The 16,379-nt window shown below is 50.3% G+C and overlaps 1 protein-coding gene across 1 annotated transcript; it reads left to right on the top strand.

Annotated features, from left to right (window-relative positions):
* Positions 1-3,203: 3,203 nt before the first annotated feature.
* LOC116970327 (NACHT, LRR and PYD domains-containing protein 3-like) lies at positions 3,204-15,687 on the top strand. The gene is made up of 8 exons (XM_033016994.1): positions 3,204-3,234; positions 3,335-3,400; positions 6,641-7,439; positions 7,791-8,375; positions 9,015-9,101; positions 12,874-13,041; positions 13,217-13,314; positions 15,513-15,687. Exons 2-8 carry the CDS (start codon positions 3,355-3,357, stop codon positions 15,554-15,556), a joined length of 1,827 nt encoding a protein of 608 aa, XP_032872885.1. The 5' UTR covers positions 3,204-3,234; positions 3,335-3,354; the 3' UTR covers positions 15,557-15,687.
* Positions 15,688-16,379: the final 692 nt, after the last annotated feature.

The following is a 16,379-nucleotide window of genomic DNA, read 5'->3' as shown; positions in this document are numbered from 1 at the left end:
TATGGGAACAACTATGGGTGAAGTTACAAACAAGACTGAGGTTTCAGTGACCCCAACAACAAGGAGTGACACAGGTATGTTACAGAATTCTTCAATGTTGTCCTGATATCAGGTATGGATCTAATGCACGGGCCACGGGTCAGAAAGGTTGGGGAGTAATGAGGGGGCTGAGAATGAGAGGTTGGAGTCACCATCTGCAGTGGGTTGAAAGGACAGATAGAGTGATGTTAGAGCAGGTGGATCGATCGTACTGAAGATCCAGTGAGCATTAATGCCGTGACCATGGGAAACAGTGAAGGGGACAAGATGGTGCGTAAAATTTGGCGACTCCTGTGTTTGGACTCCGTGTAGTCCACACTGTTAGAATTATTATAATTGTGAGTCAAATAGGCATGCAACGTGGAACAGCCCCTTCGGCCACGCCAACCAACATGCCCCGTCTACACTAGTCCCACATGCCTGCGCTTGTCCATATCCCTCTAAACATATCCTATCCATGTACCGAATGTTGCCATAAAAAGAGTGAAGCGTTATGTTAGTACCAGTATTAACTACCTCCTCTGGTAGCCCGTTGCGTAATCCTACCATCTGTTGTGTGTAGAAAACAAGTTGCCCCACGGCATCTTCTCATGATCCTCGTGTACTCGAGTCAGTGTACTCGGGTACACGTATCGGAGCAGGAGGCCACCGAGAATGAAAGGCTGGTGATGGGTGGGACAAACATTGTTGAAGCGGCAGACGATTCCTCTTCATCAGGGCATTTGTCGGCTGTGCTATTTAACCCTGCGCTGCTCTCTGTCTGCAAACCTGCTGTGGAGATGATCACTCTCCCCCAGTGCACTGCCTCCTAGGGTCACACACTATCCCATCCCCCTCGACCCATCCTCCCCAGGTCACACTCGATTCCATCCCCCTAGACCCATACTCCCCGATGATCACTCTCCCCCAGTGCCCACCCTCCTAGGGTCACACACTATCTCATCCCCTAGAACCATCCTCCCCAGGTCACTCCCATCCCTCTGGGACCCACCTTCCCCGATGATCATGCTCCCCAGGGTCCATCATCCCAGGGTCACACACTATCCCATCCCCCTGGGACCCACTCACCCTGCGTCACACTGTCCCATCCCACTAGACCCATCCTCCCCGGGTCTAGTGGGATTGTAAGCTGCCCAAACGGAATTCGAGGTGCTCTTCCATCAAATAGCGTGCGGCCAAGGACAGAGAGATTGGAATGGGAAGAGTTACAATGGTTAGCCACGGTTGACACAAAGCATGGACTCTCCAAGTGCATTGTGCTTGATCTGCCAAGGCCGACTGGATCAACAAGTTGCAACCATTTTAACTCTTGCACTGATTTCTCCCTTCCTCGCCCATTTCACCTGCATTTCTTCCTCTAGCTTCACAATTCGCAACTTTTCAATCCCTTTGCCTCACATCGTCTGCCTTTTCATCTCTGACCGTTGGCTGATCATCAGCCTATCAAAATCTCACCTCGCCTGTATCCACCTTACTTGTCAGGCGTCGGCCTGCCCCTCCTCTTTACACATGTCTCCTCTTTCCCCTCCATCTGTAGAAGGGACCAGACTTGAAACGTCACCTATCCCTATTCTCCAGAGATGCTGTTTCCCCCGCTGAGTGACAGCACCACATTGTGCCTTATTCCAACGTCCTGTTTCGATCAGTTCTACTGGGGGGGTGGGGACAGTCAGGATGGGTAAGGGTACAGATCCAGATGCTTAGTTTCTCTCTTTGAATACACAGATCTAACGCCTACATTCTCTGAGCTCCTGACACAGTGGGACGAGTACAAACTGTTCCAACTGACAAAATTCTATCGGGAGAGACTGAAGCAGGCGATTGAAGAAAGGGTTGAAAGCCTCGGCTTCATGATGAGATGGCAGGGATGTTTCAGTGAACAAGAACACGGGGTAAGTGGAAGGAACACGGTGACTTCTGTTTCCTGTCACAAAATTTACGGTATTGGGGGAAGAGTGACCAATGTCAGTCTCACTCACCTCGCACTGCATGGGTTGACTCTGGAGACACCGATATCTGATCAGATTGCCTCCTGTAGACCTGGTAGCAGGAATAAAACCTGGGAGCTGGGGATTCCATTCTGATCCAACTGGTCTTCCCACACACTCATTACTTTGTGCAGCGGTCAGGAACCAATGAACCTGTAAACCAGAATCAGAACAGATAATCCATTTCAAGTCTCATCAGTTTCATTGGTCACATTTAGTTCAGTTCATGAAACCACAGAAGACATTAGGCATGAGCACAATGAACTACAGATGCTGGTTTACAAAAAACATACAATGCCCTGCACAATAGAGCTCTGTTTTTGGAGATGCTGTCTGACCTGCTGAATTATTCCAAGACATTAACCTGTTCACTTATCATTCAATTCATAAATTAAATAAACAAAAGAACATTTGCTAAATCTTCAATATAAACATAATGTGATTTAAATATTCAGCAGGTGGGTTATTTGAGCATCTGTGGGAAGGGAAGCTGAGTTAATGTACAGTTAAAGGAGGGGATGAGCTGCTGGAAATGTGCAAGTGATGGATATCTTTGGTCAGGTAAAAATGGGGTAGGCGTAGAGATAAAGAAGTTGTCTGGTCAATGAGTGAGTGGGCTCAGCGAGGGAAATAATGTAGATGAAAAATCATAACTGTTTTAAAATGCAGAGCAGGAAGAAATGCAGGTTGGACTGGACGTGTCAATTCCTAGTGGGATACAGTCAATGTGAGGACAAAAGGAATTGGATTAATTTCACATCAATTTCAACACAGCCATCATTGGCCTGAATGGCCTGTTCCCGTGCTGTACTCTGCTGTGTTCTGGGACACTGCCAGTTGTGAAGCGAGTTTCACACTGTCAGGACTCTGGGAGTACACAGTTTGTCAGCACAGTGTCATGGGTGTATGAAGAGGCAGACCAATGCCTGTCATTATGCTTAAAATTACCAGAATATCCCATCACGGAACAGCTAATTCCTCCCCATTAGCATTGTCTCAGTCACTTCCCCATATATTCATTGTTGTTCTTCACAGAGCGTCGCTGAGCTGGTGGTAAAGGGAAACCGCAGAGACAGTTCCTTACTCTTCCTCAGTCTGGTGATGGAGAAGGGTAACCATGCCCGGCGGGTGATGTGGGAATCCTTTGTGAAAATGCAGAATGAATTACCGAAGCTGGACAAAATACTGAAAGAAATCCAGGAGCTCGGTACGGTAAATCAACACACTGAACTGAATATCACATTGAAACACTGGAGTTAACAATGTTATTCAAGTCTGGTTTAATAAATGCTCGTTGATTTAAACAGGTCCTGATCCAGAAGAATACATGAACATCATCGGAGGTTTAACTGAATTACCCTCTCATATGGAAGGTGAGTGTTGAAATGTACAGTTCACACCAATGACTTGTCAGAATTGATGTAAAACTGAAACTGTTCAGAGCTTTGTAGAATCGGAAATCAGAAGATCAAAGGCTAAGCAATTGTTAGACTGACACGGGGATTCACTATGGATTGCTTCTTTGTCTGTAGATTCAGGTTTAGCTTAGTTTAGTGTATAATCACACGGACTGAGGTGAAAAGCTTTTGTTGCGTGTTATCCACTCAGCAGAAGGACAGTATGTGATTATAATCGAGCTATTTACAGTATAGATAAACTATGAGAGAATAACGTTTAATTTAGTACAAGGTAAAACGAGGATAGTCCGAGCGCATCCAAAGAGGTAGATAGTAGGTCCCAGATCATTTTATCTCTGTCATACACTGGAACTATTACACTGCATTATTACATCTCCTCCAGGCGTTAATTGTACAAGGCTTTGCAATGTATCAGGTTGTGGGAGAGATCTGTGAAATCCAGTACACAACCGGAGGAGAATGTGTGTGTAGTGCTTCCCCACACACTCCTGGCAGAGTCCTGACACACTGTATAACCCACACACTCCTGGATGGGCCCTGACTACACTGTGTAACCCCACACACTCCTGGATGTCCATGACACACTGTGTAACCCCACACACTCCTGGCAGAGCCCTGACACACTGTATAACCCACACACTCCTGGATGTCCCTGACACACTGTGTAACCCTACGCACTCCTGGATGTCCCTGACACACTGTGTATCCCCACACACTCCTGGATGTCCCTGACACACTGTGCAATCCACACATTCCTGGATGGGTCTTGACACACTCTAATCCCACACAATCCTGGCAGAGTCCTGATACACTGTGTAACCCCACACACTCCTGGATGGGCCCTGACACACTGTATAACCCTCACACTCCTGGATGGGCCCTGACACATTGTGTAACCCCACACACTCCTGGATGGGCCCTGACACATTGTGTAACCCCACACACTCCTGGATGGGTCTTGACACACTGTGTAACCCCACACACTCCTGGATGGGCCCTGACACATTGTGTAACCCCACACACTCCTGGATGGGCCCTGACACACTGTGTAACCCCACACACTCCTGGATGGGTCTTGACACACTGTGTAACCCCACACACTCCTAGATAGAACCCTGACACATTGTGTAATCCCACACACTCCTGGATGGGTCTTGACACGCTGTGTATCCCCACACACTCCTGGATAGAACCCTGACACACTGTGTAACCCCACACGCTCCTGGGTGGGTCTTGACACACTGTGTAACCCCACACACTCCTGGATAGAACCCTGACACACTGTGTAACCCCACACACTCCTGGATGGGTCTTGACACACTGTGTAATCCCACACACTCCTGGGTGGGTCTTGACACACTGTGTAACCCCACACACTCCTGGATGGGTCTTGACACACGGTGTAACCCTACACACTCCTGGATGTCCCTGACACACTGTGTAATCCCACACACTCCTGGATGTCCCTGACACACTGTGTAATCCCACACACTCCTGGATGGGTCTTGACACACTGTAATCCCACGCACTCCTGGACGGGCCCTGACACACTGTATAACCCTCCCACTCCTGGATGGGCCCTGATACACTGTATAACCCACACACTCCTGGCAGAGTCCTGACACACTGTGTAACCCCACACACTCCTGGATGGGTCTTGACACACTGTATAACCCCACACACTCCTGGATGGGTCCTGACACACTGTGTAACCGAAAAGGTGCGTCGTCTAAAAGCAAAATTATCGAAACGCCACCTACCCGAAAGGCGGCGTCGCCTACAAGTCAGCAAACCGACTGCCGCTCAACAAAAAAGTCCAATAACAGGCATGACGTTTCCGGGGGGGGGGGGGGGGTAGCGAACTTGTCAGCGATTGGTCCAGATCCCCGGGTCCATCACATCTCTGTGAAGGCATGAACATTGTCCCAAACCTCCGCTCCACCCGACCCGCAGGCCACGGAGGGTGGCCGTGTGAGAGTGGGGGCTGTCGTGAGGGATGCGCACCTTCGGCCGCTTTCAACTTCGTGCTTGGGTTCAGATTTCCCAGTCACCTATGGCTTGTGTTGGAAAATGAATCCCACGCTCCCGTCTCCCCCTTCTCTCTCCCCTCTTCTCTCACTCCCACTCTCTCTCTCTCCCTTCCCTCTCTCCCTGCTCTCTCCTCCTCTCTCTCCCCTCCTCTCTCTCCCCTCTTCCCTCTCTCCTACTCTCTCTTCCCCTCCTCTCTCCCCCTCTCTCTCTCCCTCCCTTCTCTCTCCCCCTTCTCTCTCTTCCCTTCTCTCTCTCCCCTCCCCCTTCTCCCTCTCCTCCATCACCACCCACGGGAGCGTTCCACAGTCATTGACCGCGATGCACCGCCATCGGACCATAACCCCCACACCAGGGTGATTCACCCCCACCGCAGGGACAGACGGTTTATTTATTACCGTCTCGGTGCTTGCAGAACGCTCCTAAGCTCCCACGCACTATACAGGCAGCATCTCTGGAGAGAAGACATGGGTGGCGCATCGTGACAGACCATTCTTCAGAGTGCGTCTGAAAGGTCTCGACCTGAAACGCCACCCATTCCTTCTCTCCAGAGATGCTGCCTGATTTGTGCGTGGTAACTTGGGTGCGTTCCGGTTCATAGGTGACTGGGCAATCTGAACCCAAGCACCAAGTTGAAAGCGGCCGAAGGTGCGCATCTCTCGGGACAGCACCCACTCTCACACGACCACCCTCCGCGGGCTGCGGGTCGGGTGGAACGGAGGTTTGGGACAATGTTCATGCCTTCACAGAGATGTGATGGACGAGGGGGTCTGGACCAATCGGTGGCAAGTCCGCCCCCCCCCGGCAACGTCATGTCTGTTATTGGACTTTTCTGTTGTGCGACAGTCGTTTCGCTGGCTTGTAGGCAACGCCGCCTGTCGGATAGGTGGCGTTTCGTCAGAGCGGCCATTCAGTAATTTTGCTTTTAGGCGACGCTGCTTTTCAGTTTGTTGGCTTTAAGGCATCCCGCACTTTCGGTTAGTTTGCATTTACGCGTCCCATCCTTTCGGTTAGTAGGCGTTTCGTCTTCGGACTCTTTCGGTTTATTGGCATTTCGGTCTCGTTTTCATTCGGTCCTTTGGCTTCGACTTCTTTGCTTCGGCCTCTTGTCCGCACACGACCTAACATTGTGATATTTTCTGTCTATTCTGTCTCTTCCCGTGCAAGATGTTCAACAGAAACACAAGGAGACACTGAAGGCACAGACTGAAACACTGAGCGTGAACACCATCCTGATGAATGAGAAGGTTAAGGATTTCCAGCTGCGTGATGGATACGCTGAGCTCACAATCATCTCCACTGTTCGAGATCGGACACTGGTGGAACATGAGCTGCTGGCAAGAGGCCGGGACCATGAAGAGTGGAGAGAGAAATGTCTCCGGGGAAAACTGGAAAAAATCAGGACTGATCAATTGTTCCACAGCAGCTTTTCCCGGAGGATATCCCGATCTGGGAGTTCAGCATCAGTGTCCGGAGTAGCGGGGATCGGAAAAACAACAATGGTGCAAAAGATTGTTCATGACTGGGCCACGGCGAAAATATACCAACAATTCCAGTTTGTCTTCAGTTTCAAATTCCGGGATTTGAACTCAATTAACTGCAGAGTAACCCTGAGGGAATGTATTCTGGATCAGTATCCTTACTTTGGTAATATGCTAGGAGAGGTCTGGAAGAACCCAGAGGGATTGCTGTTTATATTCGACGGTCTGGATGAATTCAAGGGTAGAATCGATTTTGCTGACAGTCGGAGAGACACAGAACCTCGGCACCAGTGTCCAGATCCCGAGTGGTGGTGTGAAGTGTCTGACATTGTGTACAATTTAATCCAGCACAAGCTGCTCCCAGGGTGTTCAGTGCTAGTGACCACCCGCCCCACTGCGTTACATTTACTGGAAAAGGCAGAGATCAGTGTCAGGGCTGAAATCCTGGGATTTGATAGTGAGGAACGGAAGCAATATTTCACCAGGTATTTTGAAGGTCAGTCGGTGGCAGCAGCTGTTTTCAAACACGTGGAGGAGAACGAGATCCTGTACACCATGAGCTACAACCCCTCCTACTGCTGGACCCTCGGCCTGACATTGGGCCCCTTCTTCAGACAAACACACCGGGACCCGCAGCGAGTTCCCAAGACCATTACACAACTATATTGCTACTTTATTTACAACATCCTGAAAAACCACGGCCGTGAGATTGAGAACCTCCGTGAGGTGTTACTAAGGGTTGGTCAGATGGCCTTCGCTGGAGTGGCTGAGAAGAAGATTGTGTTCACAGATGGAGATTTGATCAAATACAATCTGCAGCCTTCCCAGTTCCTGTCCGGGTTCCTGGTGGAACTTTTGGAGAGAGAGGATTCAGCCCGGAGCGTGGTGTACACCTTCCCGCACCTCACCATCCAAGAGTTTGTAGCCGCACTCGCACAATACCTGACTGCAGATCCCGGGAATATCGTGACAATCCTCATTAAAGTCGATGGCATGAGAGACGGGCGATTTGAAGTGTTTCTCCGTTTTGTCGCTGGTCTCTCCTCCCCACGGACAGCTTGCATCCTGGAGGAGTTTCTGGGTCCAGTTCCAAACCAAACAACCTGCCGAGTGATTGACTGGGTGAAGGAGGAGGTTAAATGTCAGATAAGAAATACAAGTAGAACTGGTAAAAGGAGGCTCCTGAACTCGCTGCACTACCTGTTTGAGTCTCAGAATCCTGAACTGGCTCAGCAGACATTGGGATCTGTGAAATTGCTTTCATTCTGTACACTGGTAATGAACCCGATTGACTGTGCGGTCCTGTCTCATGTCATCAGGCTCTGTGATACAATCAAACACCTCGATCTGTGGAACTGCTACATTCAGTGTGAAGGTTTCCAGCGGCTGGGACCGGTTCTGCACAAGTGTCAGGAATTGGGGTAACTGTCCGTTTTACGCTAATTCTGAACTGTAAAATAGTTTCACTATGTTCTTCCGTCCAGCACCCAGAGATGCTGCCTGACTCGCTGAGTTACTCCAGTATTTTGTGTCGACCGTCTGTGCGGCTGGCCGTCACTGTGCACGGCCTCCCTACTATCACCCCCTCCTCGGGTCGCCCGTGGTCGATTCTGCTGTCCTCTCCCCTACCCAGGTTGGTCGACTCCATTCCCTTCACCCCCGGGTCGCTGGTGGTCGACTTAGTCTCCCCCTCCCCCGGGTCGCTGGTGGTTGACTCCGTCTCCCCCTCCCACGGGTCGCTGGTGGTCGACTCCGTCTCCCCCTCCCCCGGGTCGCTGGTGGTCAACTCCGTCTCCCCCTTCCCCGGGTCGCCGTTGATCGACTCCGTCACCCCCTTCCCCCCTTCCCCGGGTCACGTGCGTTGCAGCCGTTCTCTGCACGGGGAACATTACCCGGTCGTCGGGGAATAAGAATAAATGGTGAAAGTCACCAAGCATCACAACCACAGAGATTTCTTCAATAATTTGCTGAGGTGCTTCCAGAAATATCAGTTTGGGAGACATTATTTCAGCCCCGGGGTTTGTATCACTTTGTTTCTTACTCTGTTTGCTTGTGTTTAGACTGGGAGGCAACGACCTGGGAGATTCTGGAGTGAAACTGGTGTCTGCGGCTCTGAGGAACCCGGACTGTAAAATACAGAGACTGAGGTAAGTCCCAGACTGTGAGAGATTGTGTTTACACTCATTGTGTGTCTGACACTGAACATTAATATAATCAGTAGAGCCAGGATGTTTAGGCGCTAAAAATCTCTGAAATAGGCAGGCAAAAAGGCATAATAAAATTACAAAAAAGGCACGAAAAGGCATTTATTGGCAAAAAAGGCATAAAAAGGCAATTATTTCCACCATCAAAATATGGGTAAAAATGATAATATAAAGGTATACTACATTAAATGACCAAAGTTGCCTGGTTGCACATAACTACTAGCATTTTTATCAAATTATCTGGCATTAAACTATGCCGTCTGTGAGACAGAATCTGCTTCAGTAGTGAAAAACTTATTTCTACCCCAGCTAAGGTCACTGGTACATACCTGAAACAAGCTACAAACTCTACATTCATGTTGATATCTTGTGCATTACAGCTACCTTTGAGAACTTCAGCTATGTTTTATTTCTTCAAGATCTTTGTTAGCTAAAATCACTCTCTCACATTTTCCTTGTATATCTTTACGTACATCGCCAGGATCTTTAAGTACAAAGTACAGCAAGTGAAGATGTAAACAACTGAGCAATAGTTGTGCTCTTTGACTTCTCCAATACTTCCGATGTCAAGAAATACTACTTTGATGGTTGACCTGCCTGATGACCACATTGGCAACATATCTTCCCACAGCATTGGTTGTCTCATCTATGAGATCCATATTTTATTGAGTGCAACTTCGTCTCTAATTTTCTGCACAACAATGTTGAAGTATCTGTCAACATAATTGTTCCGTAATGATGATTCGCTCGGTATATGTTCCTCTGTGTATTTCTCTAAAAAACCTCTGAGAGATTTGTTTTCCAATTTCCACTGTGGAATTCCAGCATCAATTAATGTTTTGCACAGATCACTCGAAAACTCAGAATTGCGACTGGAGCCAACAGTAAATGTTGTGAGGAGACAAGCTTGCGTATTTCCTACCTTCAGTTTCTCTGCCGCCGACTTGTGTTTAGCTGAATATACATGCTGGGAGACAAAATATGTATTCTCATGATTCACTGCTTTCTCATATGCTTTGCAAAACAGCACACAGTTCTCTGTAGAACATATATAACTCCCGTACATGCTTACCAAATCGTTCTGTTTATTACAAGGCGTTGACTAGACTTTAGACATGTTGACGCTTGCAGGGGTAGATCCTACAGGAGCGGGGATGCAGACCTATACAGGCAGGCCAAGTATAAGCTGAGAAGAGGAATCAGAGCTGCCAAGGAAAGATACTCTGAGAAGTTGAGAAGCAAGTTCTCAGCAAATGACTCTTCTTCAGTGTGGAAGGGCTTGCAAGAAATCACAAGCTACAAGAGGAAAAACCCCGCTCCTTGGACAATTGTCAGCAGACCTCACACTCACCCCCTACGACGTATTCGTGGCACTGAGTAGGACTAATGCACGTAAAGCTGCTGGCCCTGACGGCATCCCCGGGCGCGTGCTCAGGGCCTGTGCTGCGCAGCTGACAGACGTCTGGACTGACATCTTCAACCTGTCACTTGCCCAAGCAGTTGTCCCCACGTGCCTTAAAACCACCTCCATCGTGCGAGTGCCAAAACACTCCACTGCGGCAAGCCTCAACGACTTCCGCCCAGTTGCACTTACCCACATCATCACCAAGTGCTTCGAGAGGCTGGTCCTGGCACACCTCAAAAGCTGCCTACCCCCCACACTGGATCCCTATCAGTTTGCCTACCGCAAGAACAGGAGTACGGAGGATGCCATCTCAACGGCACTTCACTCCGCCCTCTCCCACCTCGACAACAGAGACACTTACGTAAGAATGCTGCTCATCGATTACAGCTCAGCATTCAACACCATTATACCATCAAAACTGATCACCAAACTCGGTAACCTGGGCATCGACCCCTCCCTCTGCAACTGGATACTGGACTTTCTAACCAACAGACCCCAGTCTGTTAGGTTAGACAAGCACACCTCTTCAACCCTCACCCTGAACACTGGCGTTCCACAGGGCTGTGTGCTGAGCCCCCTCCGCTACTCCCTCTTCACCTATGACTGCACACCTGTACATGGTACTAACACCATCATCAAGTATGCAGATGATACAACGGTGATTGGCCTCATCAGCAACAACGATGAGTCGGCCTACAGAGAGAAGGTCCAGCACTTAGCAGCATGGTGCGCTGACAACAACCTGGCCCTTAACTCCAAGAAGACCAAGGAGCTCATTGTAGACTTCAGGAAGTCCAGGGGCGGCACGCACACCCCCATCCACATTAACGGGACGGAGGTGGAACGTGTTTCTAGCTTCAGGTTCCTGGGAGTCAACATCTCCGATTACCTCTCTTGGACCCACAATACCTCAACTCTGATCAAGAAGGCTCACCAGCGTCTCTTCTTCCTGAGGAGACTGAAGAAGGTCCATCTGTCTCCTCAGATCCCGGTGAACTTCTACCGCTGCACCATCGAGAGCATCCTTACCAACTGCATCACAGTATGGTATGGCAACTGCTCTGTCTCCGACCGGAAGGCATTGCAGAGGGTGGTGAAAATTGCCCAACGCATCACCGGTTCCTCGCTCCCCTCCATTGAGTCTGTCCAAAGCAAGCGTTGTCTGCGGAGGGCGCTCAGCATCGCCAAGGACTGCTCTCACCCCAACCATGGACTGTTTACCCTCCTACCATCCGGGAGGCGCTACAGGTCTCTCCGTTGCCGAACCAGCAGGTCCAGGAACAGCTTCTTCCCGGCGGCTGTCACTCTACTCAACAACGTACCTCGGTGACTGCCAATCACCCCCCACCCCCGGACACTTATTATCATTTATTATTATTTATTCAAATCATTTGCTATGTCGCTTTTCCAGGGAGATGCTAAATGCATTTCGTTGTCTCTGTACTGTACACTGACAATGACAATTAAAATTGAATCTGAATCTGAATCTGAATCAATGACCAGAACGAGTTCTATTGCAGGTGCAATAAACAGAAACTTAACCCTGATATCTCCCACACCCTATCCCCAACCAACACTTCACACCTACTCATAGCTTGACTCCAGTTTGAAAAGACTAGATTCTTCCCCACCTATTCCTCCCCAATTACCACTCGCACCTACTTAAAGCATGACTTCAGTCTGCAAAGACTGGAGCCTTTCCCACGCACCCCTCTTCAATCACCACTTCACACCCACTTACAGCTGGGTTTCACCCCGTGTATGTTTTCTTGTAAGTTACGTTAAAATGGCAAAAAAAAAGGCTGATTTAGGCACTCAATCGTGAAAAAGGCATTATCTTCCTGAAATCATCAAAAAAAGGCATGAAAAGGCATTTATGGCAAAATCCAGGCTCTAATGATCAGTAATTCTGTCACTGATAAACATTGGGGATTTGCACCGCCTCATGTCTCTCTGTGTCTCTTACCCTCACTCTCTCTCATCTCCAGGCTGGAATGTGTCGGTCTCACAGATTCTGGAGCCGTGGATCTCGTTTCCGCTCTCAGTACAAACACCTCACTGACGGATCTGAACCTGGAGGGTAACAGCTTGGGAGATTCCGGAGTGAAACAGGTGTCTGTGGCCCTGAGGAACCCGAACTGTAAAATACAGAGACTGAGGTAAGTCCCAGACTGTGAGAGATTGTGTTTACACTCACTGGGTGTCTGACACTGAACATTAATATAATCAGTAATTGTGTCACTGATAAACGCTGGGGATTTGCACCGTCTCCTGTCTCTCTGTGTCCCTCACCCTCTCTCTCATCTCCAGGCTGGACAGTGTCGGTCTCACAGATTCTGGAGCCGAGGATCTCGTCTCCACTCTCAGTGCAAACCGCTCACTGTTGGAGCTGGACCTGAGATACAACTCTCTTACAGACCGATGTGTCCCCGCTGTCCGCCGCCTCATACTGACCCACCCGAGTCTGGAGCTGATCTGGTGAGTGTTTGTGTTAATGTTTAATGTGATCAAATATCAGGGGATCCATCCATCCGCGGGCTTCTTTCTCCTGTAATGTTTTCTGTAAGTGTTGTTGAAATATTAACCCCAGTCCTTGTTATTGACACTGTTGTTTCATCTGTTTATTTCCTCTTTATTCCTCCACATGTTTCAGGCTGGGAGAGAATCAGTTCAGTGAAGATGGACGGAAGCAACTGGAGAATCTGAGGAGAATCAGACCCGGACTGAGAGTGGACGTCAGATCATCTCGGGGTATAACCATCACCCTCCCCCTCCAGCTGCTTCCCACCCTCTCCCCCCTCTCCACCCCTCCCTCTCTCCCCATCCCCGCTCCCCCGCGCCTGCTCCCCCCCTCCCGCCCCCACTTCCCACACCCGCTCACCCCGCCTTTCGTCCCCCCCTCCCGTCCCCCCTCCCGCTACCCAACTTCCGCGAACCCCCTCCCGCTCTCCCCACCCCCGTTCCCGCCCGTTTCCCCCACCCGCTCCCCTCCTCCCGCACCCCCCTTCCCGCACCCGCTCTCCCCACCTCCCGTTCTCCCTCCCGTTCCCCACTCCTGCTCCCATCCACCCGTTCCCCTACTACCGCTCCCCTCCTCCCCGCTCCCCCCTCCCGCTCCCCCCTGCTCTCGCCCGGTACCCCCACCTCCTGCGCACCCCCTCCCGCTCCCCCCTCCCGCTCTCCCCCTCACACTCCCCCTCCCTCTCTCTCCCCTTCACACTCCCCCCTCCCGCTCTCCCCCTCAGACCCCCCCCTCCCGCTCTCCCCGCCTCCCGTTCTCCCTCCCGTTCCCCACTCCCGCTCCCCGCTCCCCCCTCCGGCTCCCCCCCTGCTCTCGTCCGCTCCCCCCACCTCCTGCTCCCCCCTCCCGCTCTCCCCCTCGCACTCCATCCTCCCGCTCTCCCCCTCATACTCCACCCTCCCGCTCTTTCCCCTTCACACTCTCCCGTCCCGCACTTCCCCTCCCTCTCACCCACCTCCCGCTCTCTCCACCTCACACTCCCCCCTCCCGCTCTCTCGTCCCCCCGCTCTCCCCCTCACGCCTCCCCTCTCCTGTTCTCCCCCCTCACACCCCCCCTCCCGCTCTCTCCCCTCACACTTCCCCCCCCTCCCGCTCTCCCCCCTCACACTCCCCCTCCTGCTCTCTCCCGCGCTCTCTCGTCCTCCCGCTCTCTCCCTCACACTCCATCCGCCCCTTCCCCCCCCCCCCCCACGCTCCCCCACCCTCAAGCTCCCCTCCATTCCCGCTTTACCCACTCCTGCCGCCCTCCTCTGATCCTTCTCCTCACACACTAGGTCTCATGCCCCATCTTGCTCCACCTCTCTGTTCTCCCCTCCATCTCCTCCCTCCAAAGGTCGGACCGGTAGATAGCCACCAAGAACAAATGGTGACCCTGGGGAGGTCATGGCTAACGAAAGGATTGCCAGCCGGGGATGGCGAGAACCAAGGGGTACCCAGCCGTGGTTGGGGGGTGGGAGGGCGTCTATGGCCACGTGTAGCGGCAGGCCTGGTTCACCACTGCGAGCGAGCTCCAGATAAAGCTGTTTGATTAACGCGGTGACGTTTATGTACTGCCTCTGTGAGGTCTGCTGTATGATTTTACACGGCTCTGTGCACAACAAATCTTCTCCCTGTACCTCGGTACATCTGACACTAAAGTAGTATGGAATATTGAGATTGAAGGATTCAGATTCAGATTCAGATTCAACTTTAATTGTCATTGTCAGTGCACAATACAGAGACAACGAAATGATCTTAGAGAGATGTATAAAATCATGGGGGAACTCAATAGGGTGTTTGCACAGGTATGTTTCCTCAGAGTAGAATAATCTAAATGGCATAGGCTTAAGGTGAGAGGGGAACTATTTAATAGGAACCTGATGTTTAACATTTTCACAAAGTGGTGGGTTTATGGAGCAAGCTGCCAAAGGTGGTAGTTGAGGCAGGTACACTAATAACATGTCTTTGGTTTATAGTATGATACAACGTGCAAACAGGCCCCCTCGGCCCACACCAGTCAACATTTCCCAGCTGCACTAGTCTCACCTGCTGGCGTTTAGTACACAGCCCTCCAAACCTGTCCTCTCATTTATGGGTCAACAGTTTCTCAAACCTTGGGATTGTCGCTGCCGCAACTATCTCCTCTGGAAGCTTGTTCCATACACACACCACTCTTTGTGTGAAAACGTTACCCCTCAGATCCCGATTAAATCTTTTCCCCAAAATATTTTTGGACAGAGCGGTTTAGAGAGATTATAGTCAAACCGTGGATTAATGGGACGCTTGATGGGTCATGTTGGTTAGGTTGGGGCGAAGAGTCTGTTTCTAAGACGACCATTAACTTCCACTTGCCCCATAATGTCAGCTCAGATTGCTGCCGGCTATTCCCAACCTGTGGTTTTCTCAATTTGAACTTGTTCTGCAAATGCAATTAATGTTTTTTTTTCAGAACCGAAATTAACACTAATAGGCAAATTCTACTATCGTCGTTGACCAGGCACATCATCATGGCAGAAAAGCAAAGTCGGATTGAGAGCAGTGCCTCGACGGAATGTTAACCCGCCGAAGAGGAAAGGGAACAATGTTAGTCCTGAGTGAGAGGAATAAGAGACGTGGTTCACGGCCCTGGAACTAAGTGGCAAAATAGACAAAAGGCAATAGGTGCAGGAATAGGCCATTCGGCCCTTCGAGCCAGCACTGCCATTCAATGTGATCATGGCTGATCATTCCCAATCAGTACCCCGTTCCTGCCTTCTCCCCATATCCCCTGACTCCGCTATCGTTAAGAGCCCTATCTAACTCTTGAAAGGATCCAGAGAACCGGCCTCCACCGCTGAGGCAGAGAATTCCACAGATTCGCCACTCTCTGTGAGAAAAAGTATTTCCTTGTCCCCTTTCTAAATGGCTTACCATTATTCTTAAACTGTGGCCGCTGGTTCTGGACTCCCCCCAACATCGGGAACATGGTTCCTGCCTCTAGCATGTCCAAACCCTTAACAATCTTATATATTTCAATGAGATACCCTCTCATCCTTCTAAACTCCAGAGTGTACAAGCCCAGCCGCTCCATTCTCACAGCATATTACAGTCCCGCCATCCTGGGAATTAACCTGGTGAATCTACGTTGCACTCCATCAATAGCAAGAATGTCCTTCCTCAAATCAGGGGACCAAAACTGCACACAATACTCCAGGTATAATAATAATAATGGATGGGATTTATATAGCCCCTTTCTAATACTCAAGGCGCTTTACATTGCATTATTCATTCACTCCTCAGTCACACTCGGTGGTGGTAAGCTACTTCTGTAGCCACA

Source organism: Amblyraja radiata, unplaced genomic scaffold (assembly GCF_010909765.2).
Source record: "Amblyraja radiata isolate CabotCenter1 unplaced genomic scaffold, sAmbRad1.1.pri scaffold_753_ctg1, whole genome shotgun sequence".
Lineage (NCBI taxonomy): Eukaryota > Metazoa > Chordata > Chondrichthyes > Rajiformes > Rajidae > Amblyraja > Amblyraja radiata.
The sequence above is the reverse complement of the archived record's forward strand: the minus strand, read 5'-3'. Positions and strand labels throughout refer to the sequence as shown.

Coding starts and splice junctions, on each gene's coding strand:
- LOC116970327 (XM_033016994.1), top strand. CDS start 3,355: ATGAACATCATCGGAGGTTTAACTGAATTACCCTCTCATATGGAAG. Junction 3,401..6,640: donor ATTACCCTCTCATATGGAAG/GTGAGTGTTGAA, acceptor TTCCCGTGCAAG/ATGTTCAACAGAAACACAAG. Junction 7,440..7,790: donor CGGAAGCAATATTTCACCAG/GTATTTTGAAGG, acceptor CCAGTTCCTGTC/CGGGTTCCTGGTGGAACTTT.